A 20124-nucleotide genomic window follows, 5' to 3' on the forward strand; every position below is an offset into this window, starting at 1 on the left:
TATTAGACAATACTAGTAGGTTAATCCATAATAAAAAGACCAAAGATGTTATTTGTTCAAACTTCATTAAATCAATTATAAATTATTTCAATTTATTCCGCAATTTATAATGTTGTATGACTATTATAATATATCGTACATATTTTTCAGTGGGGGGGCTGGCGAGGGGGCTGAACTGTTTTCTGGGGGGGCCAGAGCCCCCCCTTGGCGCCGTGCCTGGCAGTGTTGTTCTGATTATTCGTGCATTGCATTTCACGTTTTATTAATTATGCTGACTCGGCTTTCAGCTTTCAGCTTTCTATCCAGTTATTTTATACACGAATACTTTAATAGTATTGTTACCAATTATTATTTTAAGACGTAGAATAAATTGTTTAAAATAATATAAATAATAACAATGAATTTGTTATAAAATAGAATATTAAAATAAAATCTATTCACTATAGAAACTAGAAAGTTAAAGCGGGCATTGCTGACTTACATTGGTACTCATTACTCAATGATTACCGTGTACACATTTTGTGTAATATGTCAAGAGCTTTTTCAAATTATATTATAATAAAGTATAGTAAATAAAAAAAAATATTACCGACTATTCATCAATGGATACAATATATTGATATATTACTAAGTTGGATATTATCTATTCTGTTGTTTTAAATGTATAAGTACACAAATGTTTATACTTCTCTAGAACATTGTCTTAAGAAAATAATATTAAATTTATTTTGAATTTGTTATTTAAATATGTATGTTTGTACAATTGTATATAAATAGGCTAATATAGAATCACAAATAACTTGGTCAATTTTGATGAAAGTTCAGAGATCAACTTTATAGATACCAAGAGGCAAGAAGGCAGGAAAGTTTAGAGAGTAGTTTGAATCACGTTAGAAAAAATATTTAGTGCTACATCCAATATGCCACAACTCGATTGTCCATCTCTTCGTTTACCTATAATATTTACATATTTATATTATAATAACATGGTTTGTATGTAATTATTTATGTATTATACAATTTTCTGGACACCAAGTTAAACCTTTGTTTCAATGAATGTATTTTAGTAATAAAATAGTCGAATTATGTGACATCATCTATCGATTTTTAGAGTATATCGTATAAAGTGGAATTTAATAAATATCTAAATTATTTTATTATAAAAATAAGTAAACTTAAAAAAGTCAACCCGAGTTCTGTATATAATGAAAAAAATTGTAATTATTACATGGAACCTTGAGTATGTTTGAACAATTAAATATATATTAAATAACTGCTGCAACCATAATAATAAATAAAAAAAATGTCCAATTTATAGTAGATATAATATAGCAGCCAGTAGATAATATGATATTTTGTCAAATCGTGTAAATTGGCATTATGTCAATTTAACCAGTAAAGCATTATTGTTTGTTATGACTTTATGACAATAATGGATTACTTTATACCTATCTCAGCCACGGATGAACGTGTTTAATAATAATATTACTTTTTAAATATAATTTAATTGCTAGATAATATAATATATCGATGAATAAAAGTGTTTGGAAAAATAAACGGAATGAATCATTCCTGAATCAAATTAACTAATCATTTAAATCATTTGTGTTTAAATATAAAAAATACATTGTTCGACAAATATTTCAATCATAAATTAGAAAGATTTTACAAGATTAATAAACTTTTAGTTGAGTTTTTAACAACAACATTTGAAGTGTCAATTTATTGACCAATAAATTACAGAGTTACATGATGATATTATTAAAAATATTATAAAAATGTACGTACTATTCTTATGGTATATTTTATAAATATCTAATCAATTTATATTACTTGATAAAAAAAAAACACTTGAAGCCAAATTAAAATGTAAAAACTCAACAGAACATAAAACGAATAACAAAAAGACAATATTAATACATATTTATAAGACGTATGAGTGAATGACTCCTATATAATTACAAAAATAAATACAATTTTAATAGTTCATTAAAAATAGTTTAAAAATCATTGGACAAAATTATTTATACAAATGTATAATATTTATTCAATGTTACATTCACATTTAATATAAATTTTCTTAATTCACAAATATTAAAGAAGTATATTTACCTATTTTTACCATAAGTGGTTAAACAACTTAGGATGTTTTTATATTATACGTCTTAATACTTATATAAATCAAATAAATTATTTACTATTTACATATGCACAAGTCCTTCAACGTTGTCAGATTTCATCTCATTAGTATTAGTAGTAGTATTAGCATTGAGATCATTTGATGTATCTTCCAAATTATTTTTCTGGATTGGTTTAACCGGCTCTTTTTGATTTCGGGTCAAATAATAAGTAATTCTAAAATTCAAAACCATGACAAAGGTTATTTTTAAATTTAAGTGACAATACTATAGTATATATTACTATTAATTGTATATACTGTATATCAGGGGCGGCCAAACGGTCGATCGCAAACGATTTCAAAGTCGATCGTGTTAAAATTTATTTTTAGGCTACGCACAAAGTTTGTTTCTTAATTATTATATATACTAAATATACTTAATAATAAAAAAAAATATTTTTATGGAAGTCTATCCTCAAAGGTGAAGTATATTTTTAGTAGATCACGGCCCAAAAAAAGTTTGGCCGCCCCTGTTGTATATTATAAAAATCTTACCCAAAACATCCGATTAATGGTACGGTTAAACATATGCTGATGATAAAAAAGGCACTAGGCATAGATTCCAGCGTTTTATTGTATACTATACTATATAATGGCAGGATTGCACTTTTTGATAAATTTTCTATGGCCATTCTCACGGAATTCATGGACCCTATTATATAGACACAAAAACACGGTTATAACATAATAATTAAATAAGTTGTTATTTACAAAAGGAATTTATTATGTGTTTTAAATAATATCCTATTATATTAGTTATATCTTATATCCTTATATCTATGATAAATGTAACGATATATGCATATAATAATTTTAAACATTGGTTGTTAAGGCATTATAAGTAGACATATTATTATTATTACTATTTATAAATTGACTAAGTACTTACCTAATTCATGAGATTCCACACATTTCGAAGCTATGGCACCTGAGAGAGCTAATGCTGCACCACGGAAAAGTTCTAATGGAGGTACTATAATATACAAAAACCGATTAATTTTTGTATTGTGTTTATTCATAATAAGTAGGAAAAATAAGTAGTTATAAACATTGGTTTTATAATAAACAATAGATAATATAATGAAGTCAACGTCTAATATCAGTATAACTTATACCATTATAAATTAATATTGTATAAATAATTTAATATTAAAATTAATATAATCTGTCTGTTCGTTTATATAATAATACAATTAGTTCCTAGTTGTTGGTAAAAGGCGAATTGATAGTATTTTTTGTTTTATAAGTTTGATTACTCAGTCGTGTAGTGTGTATATAATATTCGTTTATTTTAACATACAATAGGTAGTCTTTATTATCACTCATTTTTTTTCATTCTTTCAAACAAAAACTTAAATTTCTCCTTTGAAACTTTAAACGACATGTATTAAAAAATAAGTCGAATTATATTTTGTTATAAAAACAATTATTTAAGTAATTTTAAATTCAAATTTAGATTAAATTAAATATATCATCAACGATTAATGGTTTTAATTATTTTTTATAATTTTTAGTTTATAAATATTATTCTTGAATACTTGAAACTTTTAATGGATTTATTATATCTATGTGAAAATTACTATAATGTCATTTTGAAATATAATGTTTTCGGCGTAACTTAAATTAACCAACTTTATTATTTTAATAGCGATTTAAATGTATTTATTAATATAATAATAGACTGATAGACCGTTTTCTTTCAGATTATCAGAACCGTTTTTCGTATGTATAAGTAATGTTTTATAATTAAACTAGGTAGTAAATATAATAATTTGCTTCACAATAATGAGGTACAGTCGATTACTCTAAAACCGAGTGATTACTACCTACTTTTTTCTTTTTGAAATACCTCTATACTTTGCCAATATTTTGTACACTACCAATAATAGTATAAATTTATATAGAAAAAAGCTACAATAAAAAGATTCAATCGGTATAATTGTATTAATTTTAATCAAGAGGAATTATTATGTAGGTAATTGTTTTTTACGAAACTGTAATAATACTTGTATAATGTGGTAATTTGTATTAATATAATATTAAGAAAAGCATGTTTTAATTGTATATAAAATATAATACCATCAATAAATACAAAATTGTATCCAAGATAAATAAATAGGCATTAATTATATCTTTAGTAGATACTATAAAATATAAACCATGTGGTTTTGTATAGCATATTACATACTCGAAACTTTAAAATGTATTTATCAAATATTTTTATGTTTAAATAAAGTTAAGACATGTACCTACTCGTATTACATAAAATGTGTCAATAATTTTTTACAGTACCAAGGTCAATGTTTTATGTAGGTGAGGGGGCTACAGTATTAAAAGTTTACTTACCGAATAATAAATATTGCAATTTAGTAACTAATAGAAATCCGATAGCAGTTGCAATATCAAAGGAAGTAGCAATCAAGCCGATCATTGCATCATTCATTTTAAGTTTTCGACTCAAAATTCCAAGAGTAAACAGTGATCCTAAAATGTATATTATTTTAATAATAAATTTTTATAAAAAAAAAAAAACATGAACACCTTACCAAATAGCATGATTCCCATTGTGTACGCATTGAATAAACTAAAATCAATTTCTTTGAAGCCAAACTGCTTTCTCAAATACAAATACATCAGACCTATTTCACCTGCAAATTGACAAAAAGAAACATTATTTAAATTAATAATTCGTATCATATAAACGAAATAGGTACATTATATACGCTGCTGTTCCATTTATCGTCTTCCCTTACATAATAGTGCATCTAAACTGTAGTTAACCGTCAAAGACGCAATTTCGCTAGAGCCTATGCCCTATGGTAACCAACGCTTTTTTGATAAAGAGAAATATTTTAACTCACTTATATAAATAAATATATATATTGATTAGGACAAATGACCTAAAATGGAACTTGGAGCGGATTTCAAGAGCATAGAAGTATAGAACGTAGAATAGATTTAAAAATAGCTATGCGTATACAATTTATAACACGCATACCTATATAGCTGAATGGAGCGATAATAGAGTTTTTAGAGGCCACAGCCTAAGGTGTAACGTTGTCCGCACGGTACACTCGGTACCACATAGACATACATCACAGACGCGTGAAAAAAATAATGAATATTGTTGTAGTATGTATACAAATGTATAACAGCAGGATTTAGGCATGAAATCAATTTTATAATTTTATTCAAATATAGGCTGCCCCGCGTTAGTGGTGGGAGTAAAATTATGATGGTGACTGTAAGTGTAGTGTTTGGTATGTACATATAAAAAAAAAATGTTCAACCCCACCAAAAAAAATTGTTCACCACGCCGTGTATTTAGTTTATACTGCAGGTAGCGTAGGCCTATTAACACAGACTTATATTCAATAAACGAAACAAGCAATATATTATGTATGTATACTTAAGTGCAACAGTTAGAATTACACTACGTCAAAGGGCGGTACCGTGTTGTCGTATGTCAATATAATAATAAGTATATCGTCTCTGTATCTCACCCACAAAAGGAGCGCCAGTCAACGGCGAGGCGACGACCATCAGCAAGAGGATAAGGCGATTGTGGTTGTCCCGCTTGACGAACACGGTCTTGCAGCTCTTGACCACGATATTTGGGTCGAACGTACTCCTGTACAGCGAACCGGTCGCCTTGTACGGCTCGGACGTGTCGTAAATGAACAGCAGTCCCAGGCATAGAGCGACCGCGTTCAGGCACACGTTCAAGGCGAACACGGCGGTGAACCCGAGCCTCACGTTCAGGTAACCGCCGGACAGCGCGCCCAGGGTGGCGGCCAGCGGCAGGACGGCCGAGGCGAACCCGATGCGCATGGTCCGGTTGGACGTGTCTGTGATGTCGGCCAGGTACGCGAACATGCCGATGAAGAAGCAATGCTGCGACCCGGTGACGGACAAGATCAACGACTGCGTGATGCCGGTGACGGTAGGCGACACACCGCTCCAGAACACGGAGGACAGCAGGTTGAACGCGTCGCAGGTCATCTGCCCGATCACCGGCACGAACATCAGCGGCCGTCGCCGGCGGCCGTGCCGGTCGCTCCACGGGCCAGCGAACATGATGAACACCAGCGACAGCAGTTCCTGGATCATGTGCTTCCACACGTTGATTGTCGACACTCCGTGCTGCGCGCCGTTCTCCATCATACATTCCGGCGAGACGTGCAGGTCTGGTGCCGCAGTCGCGTTCGGGTTGCATCCCTTGTGCAAAAGCATGTTCGTGCCCACGTTGTTCGACAGGATGGTGGCCACGAAGTACAAGAACAGCATGGGCTCTATCGTCACCGCGCAACGAAACGTTTTGAATTTCGGCATGTACATCGTCATGATGACGCCGACGACGACACTCGCGTACCAACAAACCTAGTCTAAAACAAAAATAAATCGATATTGTTATAATAATGCGTTTACTGCAGCATTAGGTGTTTTTGTAAAATTTTCAAAAAATTATGTTAGATTTTTTTATTTTTTTATGATATGAAATACTATAGTTTTTTTTTTCAGGGATTCAAGAATAAAAAATAGATATTGGATTTTTTTTTAGTCTCTTTCAAAAAAAATAATAATAAATTAATTTACGTACGTAGGCAAATACTTATAAATAATAAAAATAATATAAATAATATAAATAATATAATAATATAAATAGGTGATTATAAATAATAGCAAATTCATCTACTACAAACCATAAAAATTATAATTTATAGGTAAATGATGTAGTGAAATACATTTAGGGTTGAGGTTAGGTTGAACTTGAACCACCAAACCTTCGTTTATACGGACCAGAAATTACATATATACTTTAAAATGCCTGTATGATTTTTATATCATAGCAGTCTAAAACATGTACACCTGGAAACCCCAACTATCTTCACATATTCGTTCAATCCTTGCGGAATCACTCTTGGTCTGAACCAAACATCCGCCCAAAAATCTATTGGACTATTATAGTAGATACTATAGGTACTATACGTCTATACCACAAGTAATGCAATATATTATCTGGACATGTATTAATTTATCTATAGTTATAAGGTAATAACATTAAAGCATATATCACATAATCCGTAAATAAATACAAGTATATTAACATTTACTCGAACGATTTTGTATGCAATTAGCTATATACTTATATACTTGTATATTATGTATGTATTTATAATTATATATGTTACGAGCAAAGTGGGAAATCCGAGCATTGTTACTGTTTTAAGTTTAATTTCTGCCGTAACATTTTGTCAAACTGTTACATGTTACATATTCGCAGTTTTGTTAGGCTAGTGTGTACGCACCTTTATATAATGCCCGAACATTTTGGGCAATGTAATAATGATCATTTTAATACTCGAATTGTTCATACATTGACCGGGCATTGTTCGAGATTGCCCGGGCAAAGTGTACCTTGCCCGGATTCAAGTAGGCAAAGTAAATTAAATACAGTGCGCTGCACACATTTGTATCGAATAGCATTTATACATAACAATAACACTATAGAAAACTATACTTAGATATTTTATTTGTACGTGATACTCGTAACCGACAATACGAACCGATCCGTAATCTTAACAATAAAGTGATTGCATATCGTACATTGCGAACACTATTGCTATTCACGATATTATACAAAAAGGTGTTTATCCAGACTAATGAGGTACTCCACCAGTATAAATTTCTTTAACTGATGAAGTGGCAAGAAAACTTCTAAATTAATTGGTAAAGACTAAGATATGATATGATGGTGTATTTGCAATACATTATGTAAGACCAACCGGTGTAAATGTAAAAAATCTGGTCGTCTTTGCAACTCAAAGTGCCACAATAGTGGTGTATGTTGTAATAATTTAAGTAAACTAATGCTATCTCTATGTGCTTAGAATTTTTTTTAGTAATAAACTAATAATTAACTAAAATGATTATAATTTAATAATAAAAAGTATATATTTTAATAATGTCAAACCACTTTTAGATAATAATATTAACTCTTCAGTTGTATGTACTGTATACAATGCCCAGACAATGTTAACTTATTCCAACTTTGCCCTTGAAAATCGGGCATTATACACATTGACCGAGCACTGTGCACAATACCCGACTTGCTACTTTACTCGTAACAATAGGCGTGCGCACGGGGGGTTCCGGGTGTGCCTGGGCACCCCCCCGACATGTAATTGAGGCCCTAAAATTTAAGTCCTATAGCATATAATATATGGGTCCGTATTTTAACTAATGTTACTAAAATTATATTTTTTCTAAAATATTTTGTAAAAAATTATGTTTTGAGATAAAAAAAATAATACAACTTAAAATATTTTAAATTTGCGTGGTAAAACTTATTATGATTATAACAGCTAGATGTTATTGACTATAAAAGTAAAAATAATAAATAAAAATATTGCAATTATCTTGAAAATAGATTTTAGATCCAACTATATCTAATGAAATATTATATAACTTGGTACTAGTAATAATACTGATTAATATGTGATATAATTTAAGTAATGTTTATTCAGGCATTATAATTTATTAAAATATGTACATGTCTTGTTAAGAGAGGGCCCAAATTAAGAAAAGGGTCCGAAAAAATTGTAGGCACCCCCGAAATGCAGGTCTGCGCACGCCTATGCTCGTAACATATACAAGACACATACGAACGAGACATAAAAAGGTACTCGTCGTCTTGTTCACTGAAAACAGATTTGATACACAAGAGAGAGCCAAGAGTATAATATATACAAATTCGTACTCAGAATATATTATTTTTCGGATTGTTGGGGTTAATAATAATAATAATAATAAAATATCATTTTTTTTAAGCTGAAGTAAAATGTTGTTAAATATTATATTAAAGTAGTTTAGTTAACGTACCATAGATCCACGAACCCTGTCATACAGTTATATAATTTTAGCTCGAGGTATATAGTCAAGTCTTTTATAGTGACTAGTAATTTAAGATGAATTCGGTGACCATAGGTTTACGAAGGTGTTTATGAAACGATGCGTTCGTAATGAACCAGCAAGCTCTAAAGTCGATAACCTATACTCGCATAGTATTTGAAATGTCTTTCCCCATGGTTATTTTTATTGATATTATGATTTTTTTTTTTTTAATTAATATCTCTGTAACATTGGATTAATTATGATTATAATTAAAATAACAATTTTTATCAATTAAACATGTCAAGGTTACACAATTCGCTTTATGGTTTATATTACTGCGATGAATGGTGTATTCTCTATCAAGTATAATCGCAATATGAAAAAAAATGTGAATTAAGCATGTTATCGGAATTTAATATTTAGCTATCTCAGTCACCTGCTTAGCGTGTTAACGATAATAAAACTATTTATTATACAATATAGGTATATAATATGATGTTCTATGTACAGTTACTTCTTAGTTCTCGCAAAGGATTATATTACAAAGCGTTTTTTGTGGGATATCGATTATTTGTATATACAATAAGAGTATAAGACATAATATATGAATTGGCAGAATTGTCATAAAGCCTGCATTAGAAAATTAATAATTATACATTTTATCGTAATAATAAATATATCGTTTGTGTATACTATATAAAATAAATGGTATATAATATATTTATGTATATTATTTATATTAATATTTAATAATAATAAAACTAAAACTAAATCAAATACACGTAAAAAGTTCAAATTTACCGCTAAATATCAATGTATTATTACTATTATTAATAATCGGAGTATGTATTTGATTCAGTTTTATTAGTTAAACAATCACAATAGTACATGGTTTGAGAGTTGTAAGATTAATACCACTACCGACGCCAGTTAGGTTCGTGAAGTTATAGCGATAAAAGTAATAATTTATACTACGAGTATATTGCGAATTTTAGTTCCCAATTAGTGCTTTTAGGATGCTCAAAAATAAAAATAAATATTATAATCCTTCATTCTATACTGACTATACTGGTTTACTACCACTTATCTTCAATCCCATAAAATCACCTCCTGCTAACATCACGACGCGGCTGAATAAAAACCTTAAATTTAATACAATCAAATTCTAGTGCTCAGTCGGTGCATATTCAGGATATATACAAATAAAAATGATTGCTCTATCCAAACAAGAGTTATTACTCCTGCGATTTTTCATAAGGTTACACCAAAACAACAAGATATTAGTGAGGGTTACGTCAAGGTCGACAGATATAACCAAGTCCATATTCACACATCGTATGATATAGGTAACGAAACTGCTTAAACAACAATATTTTATACAAAATCTTAACATCAAACATCAAAAATTATATTGAAAATTTTTGCTCTCAAATTTGAATTATTTAACCATTTTTTTTTTCAAATTACGTAATTACTTGATTCCCTTTTTCAAAATATCTCCGATCGTTTGATACCTTATAAAACTTATAATTTTAGTTATTAGACAATGTCTAGTCTAATAGACATTTAGTCTTGTACTTTTAATTATGAAAGAATTCACACAACTTAAATGGATATATTATTATGGTTATAGAAATACGACCGTGACTCATCATGATGACCGCCATGATGCATTATTTTTTATTCACAGCTTCGCTGGATAATATAATATTTAAATATTAAATACGTATTTAACTAAACGCGTATTTAATGCTACCATGCATGGCATGAATCGACAAGTTTCTAACCGGTATCTAGATATCGGTAAATATAATATTATTAAAGATCATTCATCACTGATCATAGGATCATATATCCTATATTATTAATTGAGCCATGTGTATGCATATATATCAGATTTCCCTTTAAGGGTTACACGAAATATTTCTGTTCAGTGACCTCGGATTGAAATTGAGTTTTCGGAAGAAGCTAGAGTCTAGACTCTAAGTACACGTTTTTGATTAATTTAAAATGTTGAACATTTTCATAATTCGCTTGCGCAATACAATTGTTTTTAAACGACAAAATGTATTTTAAAAATTTAAACATCAGATTATTCCGATTATTGTAATTATCTGAATCCTGTAAATATTTTATTTTTTTTTGAAAATTGTTTTCAAGAGGCTTTTAAAATTATAGTTATACCATATGCTAAATTCAATACGCCAAAGTTAGATTGGCCATTTGACCATTTCTATCGAATATTTCACAATGCAAGGCCGCCAATTTGCTTAGATTGTAATTAAGATATAATTATACTGAGATAATGTATGCTTTCTTAATATAATTTCAAGCTCATCTAATTATTATTATATTGAACACGAATATAATTTTAAATTATAATACCAGGAAAATAGTTTGTTGTGAAAGAAATATATCATTCATATCTATAAATCGCTTTAAGTAGGTACCCAGTGCCCACCAAGAATTGTATTTCAACAAATACATTTTATAGTAACGGCATACTATAATAACCCTTATTGCAGATGTCACAAAATAAATAATATTTTTATATACCTTTATATTGTACAAATTTTTATTGTGTCAGAAAAAACCTGTCTTTATCTACACATTATGCTAAAAATTACAATTGTACAAAATTATAGAACCAACTTTTGGGAAAGTTATAACTTTATAAGGTATATTATGTTCACCGCTGTAGTCCGTATATCGCGTTTAAATCTCAAAAATACATAACGACGTCTAGAACTTTAATTATTTTATAGCCAACTGACATATGTAGGTATTTAATATTAATAATATTAAATTTATTATGTGTTCATAATTTTATTTTAACTGGTTATTGACATTCATTATATGTAATATAAATTTGGGGGGGAGGGCAAACATTTTTTTAGTTCATATAAGATATAAGATTAAAATTATACCGAAATTGAGAATATCAAAAATTGTTCAAAAGGGGGGGCTAAAACCCTTTAACCCCTCTGGATACGCGTTAGGTTACACGTCTGAATACGCGTTACATTCTGCATATAAAGTCTGGGTCACGCTGTCTAGTATGACATACCCACAAGCCATAACACAAAGATAATTAACTAATAATGATCAACAGTATTTAATATCTATACAAAAATAGTTTTTAGATCAATTAAAAAGTAATTTTACAGCTCTTCGGACGAAAATATTTTTGTGATTCCATCATAATTGATAAATATTAAATTTTAAACACACGTTGAAATTTTTATTCTAACCATTTCAAAAAATTGAACTTTTTTTTATACATGGGGGAAGTTTTCCTGAATTTCCCCCACCCTTTGTACACCACTGATTATTGTCAAAAATCGTGTTCAAAATAGTTGAATATATTATTTATATAATTTAATTACAGACTACTATTAAATAATACAATAATTAATATAATGTTTATACAATGAATTATTTATTTAACTGTCCAACAAATTGGGTTGTTATACATAAGTACTTATTGAAATTAGTACTTCAACAAACTACATATAGTACGTTTAAAATCCATTTGAACAATTTACAATTCACTTTGCAGATAATAATAACACCAACACACCATTTTTATACTTTTTTTAATATAGATATATAGATAAGCATAATATACTATATAAAATCATTAACGAATAATGTGTTTATTTATGATGTATGTACCTTACAATACAATTATGACTTTGAATGGTTTTCCTATTTAATTAATGATCAGTTGTGGTTTGATAATAATTTTGATTAACTTCATTCTAAATTCGTTGAAATTTTAAATAATTTGAACCCAAATATTACAAAATTATAATCGTAACTACCTACCTAAATAATAAATACATTGTACATAGAATATTATAATTTATAATATTATTACGTCATGAGATAAGCCGTAATTAAAAACTTAAAAATTATTCATCTTTTTACCTTTGTCATAACTCATGGATTTTCTAAATAAGTATTATCTATTAGTTTAATTACAAAAAATTATTCATAATTATTTTCATTATTTTTACCAATAAATATAATTATTTTTCCGGTGTAAATTTTTTTTTTTTATTGAAATTAAACAATTGATTGACAATCTACATATTAATATATAGATACTTATTATTGTATTTCTCAAAATTATTTAAAAATTAAGATAGGGAATGAACTGCCACACGCAAATGTTTGTTATTGAGATACAGTGCATTTAAATAATTTATAGAAAGTAATAGTAAATTGTCATAGTAAAAATCAATCGGTATTAATGTATGGATAAGCATAGATACTCCATACTTAGCAGTTATGTAACTAGTCAATGGATTTAAATGGTCAAATTAAATTCAGTTTGATAATTACATAAGTACTTACATATCTTTTTGTAATAATTATTTTTTTTTTTTACATCTAGAATTATAATTTATATCGTCAAGTTAAATTTTAAAATATAAAATGTTATTCCGTCATTATTATTTTCATTTGTTTTGATTAAGTGTTAGATTTATAGTACCTAGTATAGTAGAATTATCAGTTTTTTTTAATTCAAAAATAAATTAAAAATTATATCATCATCATATTAGATAAAACAATAATAAAATAAAATGAAAAATTCTAAGAAATATGTATTATATTTAGTCATAAAATTATTAAAATCCAATAAGATCAACAAAATCTATTTAAGTATAAATAATTCGTTATTAACATATCTAGACTCTATAAATATGAGTCACACTTTTGAATTGATCCAAATAAATTAATCGTGTTTGGTGATAATATTGTACGAATTACGGTATCTGTAAATAATAAAATGAATAACCTTTAGATCAATTTGTATTAATTTTATTCTACTCATAAAGTGTATCCGCTTATCAGGATTATAATATAATAATATTTAAACTACCAATCTTATTATTATTTTTTATTTTTTATTTTGTATGTTGTATCTTATTTAAATGGTGTTATTGTATATTAATAGTTCCCTCTTAATCATTATTTATTAGTAGCACTGACAACCTTGCTGTTTATGTGAATAAATATTATGTATAATAATAAAAAATACATCAAATACTTAAGTGATTTTAATGAATTTACGTATTTGTTAATAATAGTTTTTTTAGATATACAAAGATACTATGTCTTACAAATAAATTACCTACTAATCAGTACTTATACTATAAAATCTAAGCAATTATTTAGAAAAAGCTTTTAAGTCTCAAGTGAGCAACATATATAAAAATATACAATGTACCAATTAAGAGCTACGCGGTAATTGCTTATAGTTTTAAATATACCTCGTATACGACATTATTCACATAAAGTAAATAAGATAAGTTGAACTAAACGACCAAAAGTTAGGCGTGTGAAAATGAAATAAGTAGTAGTATATCATAAATTATATAATATTATAACATAATATAAAAACATTTACATTTAATTTAATTTAATTTAAAAATAATGAAAATAATTATTATGTTAGATAAAAATGTCTTGACATTTTATAATTCAAAACATAAAAAATATGTTTATAATTTTCTCCATAAGATGACTAACTATTGGGAAAAACAAATTAGTAATTACAAATATACAATAATTATTCATAAACGAAAACTAAAGTAGTTTTTATTTCCTAAATAAATAATTTTAAGTCATAACTAGTTAATATCAAAAAAATTTCAAAGAATAGAAAGGAAATATAATAACTTTTATTTGTCTAAATGTAATGGTACATATTGCAATAAATGTTTGTCTAATGTATAATTTGATTAAGTTATTGGTTACTTATATTATTAAACAGGACAGGAAAATAGTGATAACTATCTAAATATAAGTCAAAAATATTATTATGATATTATTATTGGGAAGATTAAATTCTAAAACAGTTGATTAAAATTATGTCAATAATCTTATTCTAATATTGTTTACGTAATAAAATTGTATAAATGACCAGTAAATGCGGATCTCAACCATTAAATATGAAAGACCTATGGTCATTTTAATCACAACCAATGTTTTGAAAAAAATTATTTTATTGTTTTAAAACTTTCCATATTGTGTTTAAAATACAGTGACCTTGTCTATAACGCTAATTTAGCCAGGACAATTTAAATAGAGAAGTTGGTAGGCATTAAAAAAAAAGATCAACAGATTTGGATACAATATACCTATATTGAGTATATAATTATATTGTGTTTGTATATTTATATACTGATAGTGTAAATGTAGATATAGGTAATATAATATTCATTATAATGTCCAATATTTTTTTTAAACATATTATCGTACAAGCCCGACACAAAAAAAATATTAATATTTCAAAACAGTAATGATGCTTGGATTTCGAAAACGTAGGTATATAGTAATTTCGTAAACGGAATAAACAAATTATGGATTTGTAATAAATTTATATTACTTAATATTGTCATAGATAATAGATACCCTATATAATAATCTATGCACCATGTGGTTTATCTAAATATCATACATGGGTAGATATATACCCGAGGGCATGCCTGAGGACGGTGTTATAATATAATGTGTCCTAAATAAAATCGCTCTCGCAACATTCACTCTCGCGTTTCTCGCGAACACCGACTGTCATGCGTCGGCTATAATATAGCGGACTATAATAAATAATAATGTGTAGGTACGACGAGTATATTTTCGTTTCACGGAAAAAAATAATACAACAATTTATGTAAAAAAAAAAAATAATACGATTTTCATTTTTACGTACGATTTACAAAGCTTTATTTTCTGTTGAGGTACGTGTGTAGGTGTGTGATGTCGACCTTAGTCCAGTGACAACCGCACTAATAGAATTCGTTCGACCGGATGACAATAAAACGATGATTTGGATTTTATCGATGCTATTTTGACTCAAGTTACTTAATAAAAACCCATAGGTAACTGCCGGATCAATTATTGCAATACGAATACAAATCGTTCAGATGAAATGATCGCGATCGCGCACAGCTGCACACACACATAATAATCGTAAACACAAGCACCCGCAAGCACTCACGCGGACGGTCGCGGATGATATGTGCTGATGGACGAGTCGAGCAGACGGGCTCGCAAGGATCTACGTAGCGGCGACCGTACGCCAGCAGATCGACGGTGGTCGGGTCGCATACTATTTTATTTAATGCGAGATCACTTCTATCATTATTTTCTCATACACTTTATACACACGATTAAGTTAATTATTCCTTTAATATACCTGTTACATACCACCTTTCATCTAAACACGACAACCTGACACACGTATATACTGCAGGGAATAGTTTTTCCTTTACAACTATCCGACCGCTATACGCTCCTCTCAATCCTTATTCACGCGGATGATTTTCGTGTTTTCTAACACAAAATATTCACGTTCATACGACTCGTGAGTCTGTACCTGTGTACGATCAATGATCATAACAACTATTAACAATATTACTTTGAAAAACATAATCAAATCATTTTGTTTGTGGTGGTGATTTTTGATTTTTTAAATAAAGAGTGTCTATTTAAATGGCAATGGATTTTGATTTTTTTTTTTAAGTATTTGAAGTCTGGATGTAGTACGTGACTATTATACAGAATATACTTCATAATAGCAAACAACCCAAACTTGTTTACTTCCACCATATTAACCAATGGTTAAATAAATGTCTCTGAAAAACATAATCATAATATTCATGGTGATGATTTTTGATTTTTATGTTTAGATATGAATGGTAGCGGATTTTGTATTGTTTCACAAGTTTGGAGGTGACTTTTAAACGGAATATGCTACGTAATAGTGGAAAATGTAATTATGTATAGAAAACTCAAAACAATGATATTTAATATAGTGATAGTCCGTAGTCGATTTATCTATGATTTATATTTTTTGAATCACAACTAAATAACTCAATTTGATTGGATTAAAATCGTTATTTTTCGTTTAAATATACAATAGTGACGTTTAAGGAGAACGATTTAATTATTAGTAGCGTCAACATTTAATTTTACCTATTTGTAAAAAATCACCAGTTCCGGCCCTGTTTATGTAAAAATTGTGAACAATGTGCGATATAAGATATTGTAATAAGTAATAATCGATATTATTGCAAATAGTTCCCATCAACAATTATTCATAGGTTACTAATACCATTATACAAGGACTCTGAGTTGTATATGTATTTTATTTCATGATATGTCACAGGATATATTTTTATAAGTCGTGCCTATTTTATGCAAATATTGAAATACCCAACTAATGTTTCGTACGAGATACTGATTCGCCGTAAATTTTTCACTGAACATGTTTATTCTTGGAATCATAATATAATAATTTATTAGTTATAACACTCGTCACTCGTTGTAATACCAATGTACTATAAAGCGCATGTTATTTGCTGAACTTGGCCTTCAGATTGTATATTTATATAGTAATACACAAATAATACATAATATTATTATAAAATATACGCATTTTAGTATTTACTAACAAAATCACGACGAGATACAATAATAAACAAAAATTTCCGTTGTGAATATAATGTTGACGATTGCGAATATCAATTGTTATTGTATATTATATAATATATTATTTAACAAGGTCATCGAAATCGTGTTTTATATTAGATATTTCATAAAATATTCTATGCATGTGCAACACAAGTAACAGAATTAAGTACTTATACCAATGGTATATCTGAAGTTTGTCCAAGATGTGGACGGGTTATATTTTAATTTCTTTTACAACTTGACATATGGAAAGCGCCTCATGATTAATTAAGTTATATTATTTTCTAACGGTTTTATCATTATTTTTTATTTAATTCAATGTTAATATTTGTCAACTTTGTTACCTATTATAAATATATAGAAAAATAACTAACGGGAGTGTGATCTTCTCGTCGTCGCCTTTAAATTCTTTACAATAATCGAGCCCACTTTAATCTATGCGTACTCTTATACTTTAATTATACTGCTATCTGCTAATATTTATAGCTCACATTATTATGTTAGACTGTTACTTGTTAGTGATGTATACTAACGTAGAAACGTGCTTATAAATATAAATTATATAATCACACCACGCGTGCATACAACTCAACAGGTATACATGTGTGTTAGTTGTCAAATCGTATACAAAAACACACATACGTGTGCTCGAATATCGTAAACGATGGCAATGGAAAAGTTGGCCGAAATCGTCGACCATAACCAATTATTTAAATTTGTATGTAAATCAAGGATGTGACATCCTGCATATACACTATAAATTGTCACTTACATTATTGCACAAGAAATAGCAATTTATTTACCTAAAAAATTACATTGATTCAGTAGATCATTCTCGCACACATCTTAAACAAAAGAGATTAAGAAAGAGAATACAGTATTCTACAGTTCACTTATTATTAAATATTATATATATATATATATATATATATATTATATAATATATATGCACGTCGAACTGTTGAAGAACTTTACACAGAATAGTGATATTTTTTGGATGTAAACATATTATAAATATTATGTACCTAAATAACGAAATGGTATTTTCGTTACTTTCAAAATGAACGGTAGGTTGTTTGCACTTGTCATTGCAACAATGGACCATGGACCCATCTCACTATTGTTATCGTACCTCGTCAAGTATTCATTCCTTTTTATACCATTTTTATACCATTTACAATACTAAAATACATCTTGCAATTTATCTATGAATATACATATTGAGAGTTTTAAAAATTATAATCATCAAAAATAATGAATGAACGTATTAGCTAACGCCTAATTCACTGTTATTTACCTTTTGAAAGACACACTTTATAAATATACACACACAGGACATCGTTGAGAGCAATAACCTTTAAATGCAAGTATTAATAATCATGCAGACAAATAAAAATTCAAATCATAGTATACTGCATACTGTACAGTATCTATATTATAAAATTATGTTACATAATAGGCCTAGCCCATGTAGGATTATCATAAAATAAAATATATCGGCTAAACTCTACTTTTAAAATATCATTGTAATATGGTTATCAGAATAACTTTGATAAATTATTTAAAATAATTTAATTAAAGAAAAATATAAAATAATAATATTTTAAAAAATATTGTAATATTATTCCTTAGTCGGAGATTCGCTGGGCACCCAGCCACTTATGAAAGTATTTCTAAAACTATTAAATACTCGGGAACGGGAAGAGCACTATTATTATTTAATCGGCATATAGCACGTTAAACAACATATCAACTAATATACTGAATTGAATAATTTTTTCATAATTACAATATTAAAGGTAGACCAGTGGGCATTGGGCAGTGGATATCGCTCTGCTGTTTGTTAGGTATCTAGTGCAGGATCACTGCCAGGGGCGTATTTAGAAATGTCTTAAGGGGGGGGGGCAGAAACAAAAAGTTCAAATTTGCATACATGGGGCATAGAATTGTAAAATTGCTCATATAATAAAAATTAGTATAAAATACGGTGAATGGGGGAGGCACGAGCCCCATGTGCCCCTCCCTTAAATACGCCCCTGGTCACTGCTATAGTTGTGTTAAAGTTAAATTCAGTGACGTATCATGGTATACCAAAAACGATTCTGAGCGTAGATGGAGTGCCAGCAAATATCAACAAATATATTTCATGATAGGCTCTTTGATAAAACTATTAAAGTAATTTATTTTATTTATGGTAGTACGGTAGGTAGATTGATATATTTTTCAGAAAACATTTCATTTATTATATTATTAGTATATTAGTTTATCTGATATCATAAATCATAATAATATATATTTAATATTTATACCAAATTATATTATTGTTATTAACTTTTGACTTTTTAAGTTAATATACCTTACTGTAAATACCGTAAAACAGTGTGAATAGTCAATAGTAAATTCGTAGTATAATTAGATAGTATCTTAAAATGTATTAACAAGTTATGAAAATGTCATTGCGTGCTGTAAATTTGCTAATAAACGTAAAAGATTTAAGTCCCCCACGAATAATGTTTTTGAATTATAAAAAATAAAAAAAACATTATAAATTATCATTAAAATACGTA

General features: G+C 28.3%; 1 protein-coding gene across 1 annotated transcript; it reads right to left on the reverse strand.

The window, feature by feature from the left end:
• Positions 1-1815: 1815 nt before the first annotated feature.
• LOC132917382 (proton-coupled folate transporter-like) lies at positions 1816-16122 on the reverse strand. Its single transcript, XM_060978098.1, has 7 exons — positions 15795-16122; positions 5683-6564; positions 4726-4827; positions 4526-4663; positions 3069-3152; positions 2675-2831; positions 1816-2355 (listed from the first exon to the last, which is right to left on the reverse strand). Exons 2-7 carry the CDS (start codon positions 6521-6523, stop codon positions 2202-2204), a joined length of 1476 nt encoding a protein of 491 aa, XP_060834081.1. The 5' UTR covers positions 6524-6564; positions 15795-16122; the 3' UTR covers positions 1816-2201.
• Between the last annotated feature and the right edge of the window lie 4002 nt (positions 16123-20124).

Source organism: Rhopalosiphum padi, chromosome 1 (genome assembly GCF_020882245.1).
Source record: "Rhopalosiphum padi isolate XX-2018 chromosome 1, ASM2088224v1, whole genome shotgun sequence".
Taxonomy (NCBI): domain Eukaryota; kingdom Metazoa; phylum Arthropoda; class Insecta; order Hemiptera; family Aphididae; genus Rhopalosiphum; species Rhopalosiphum padi.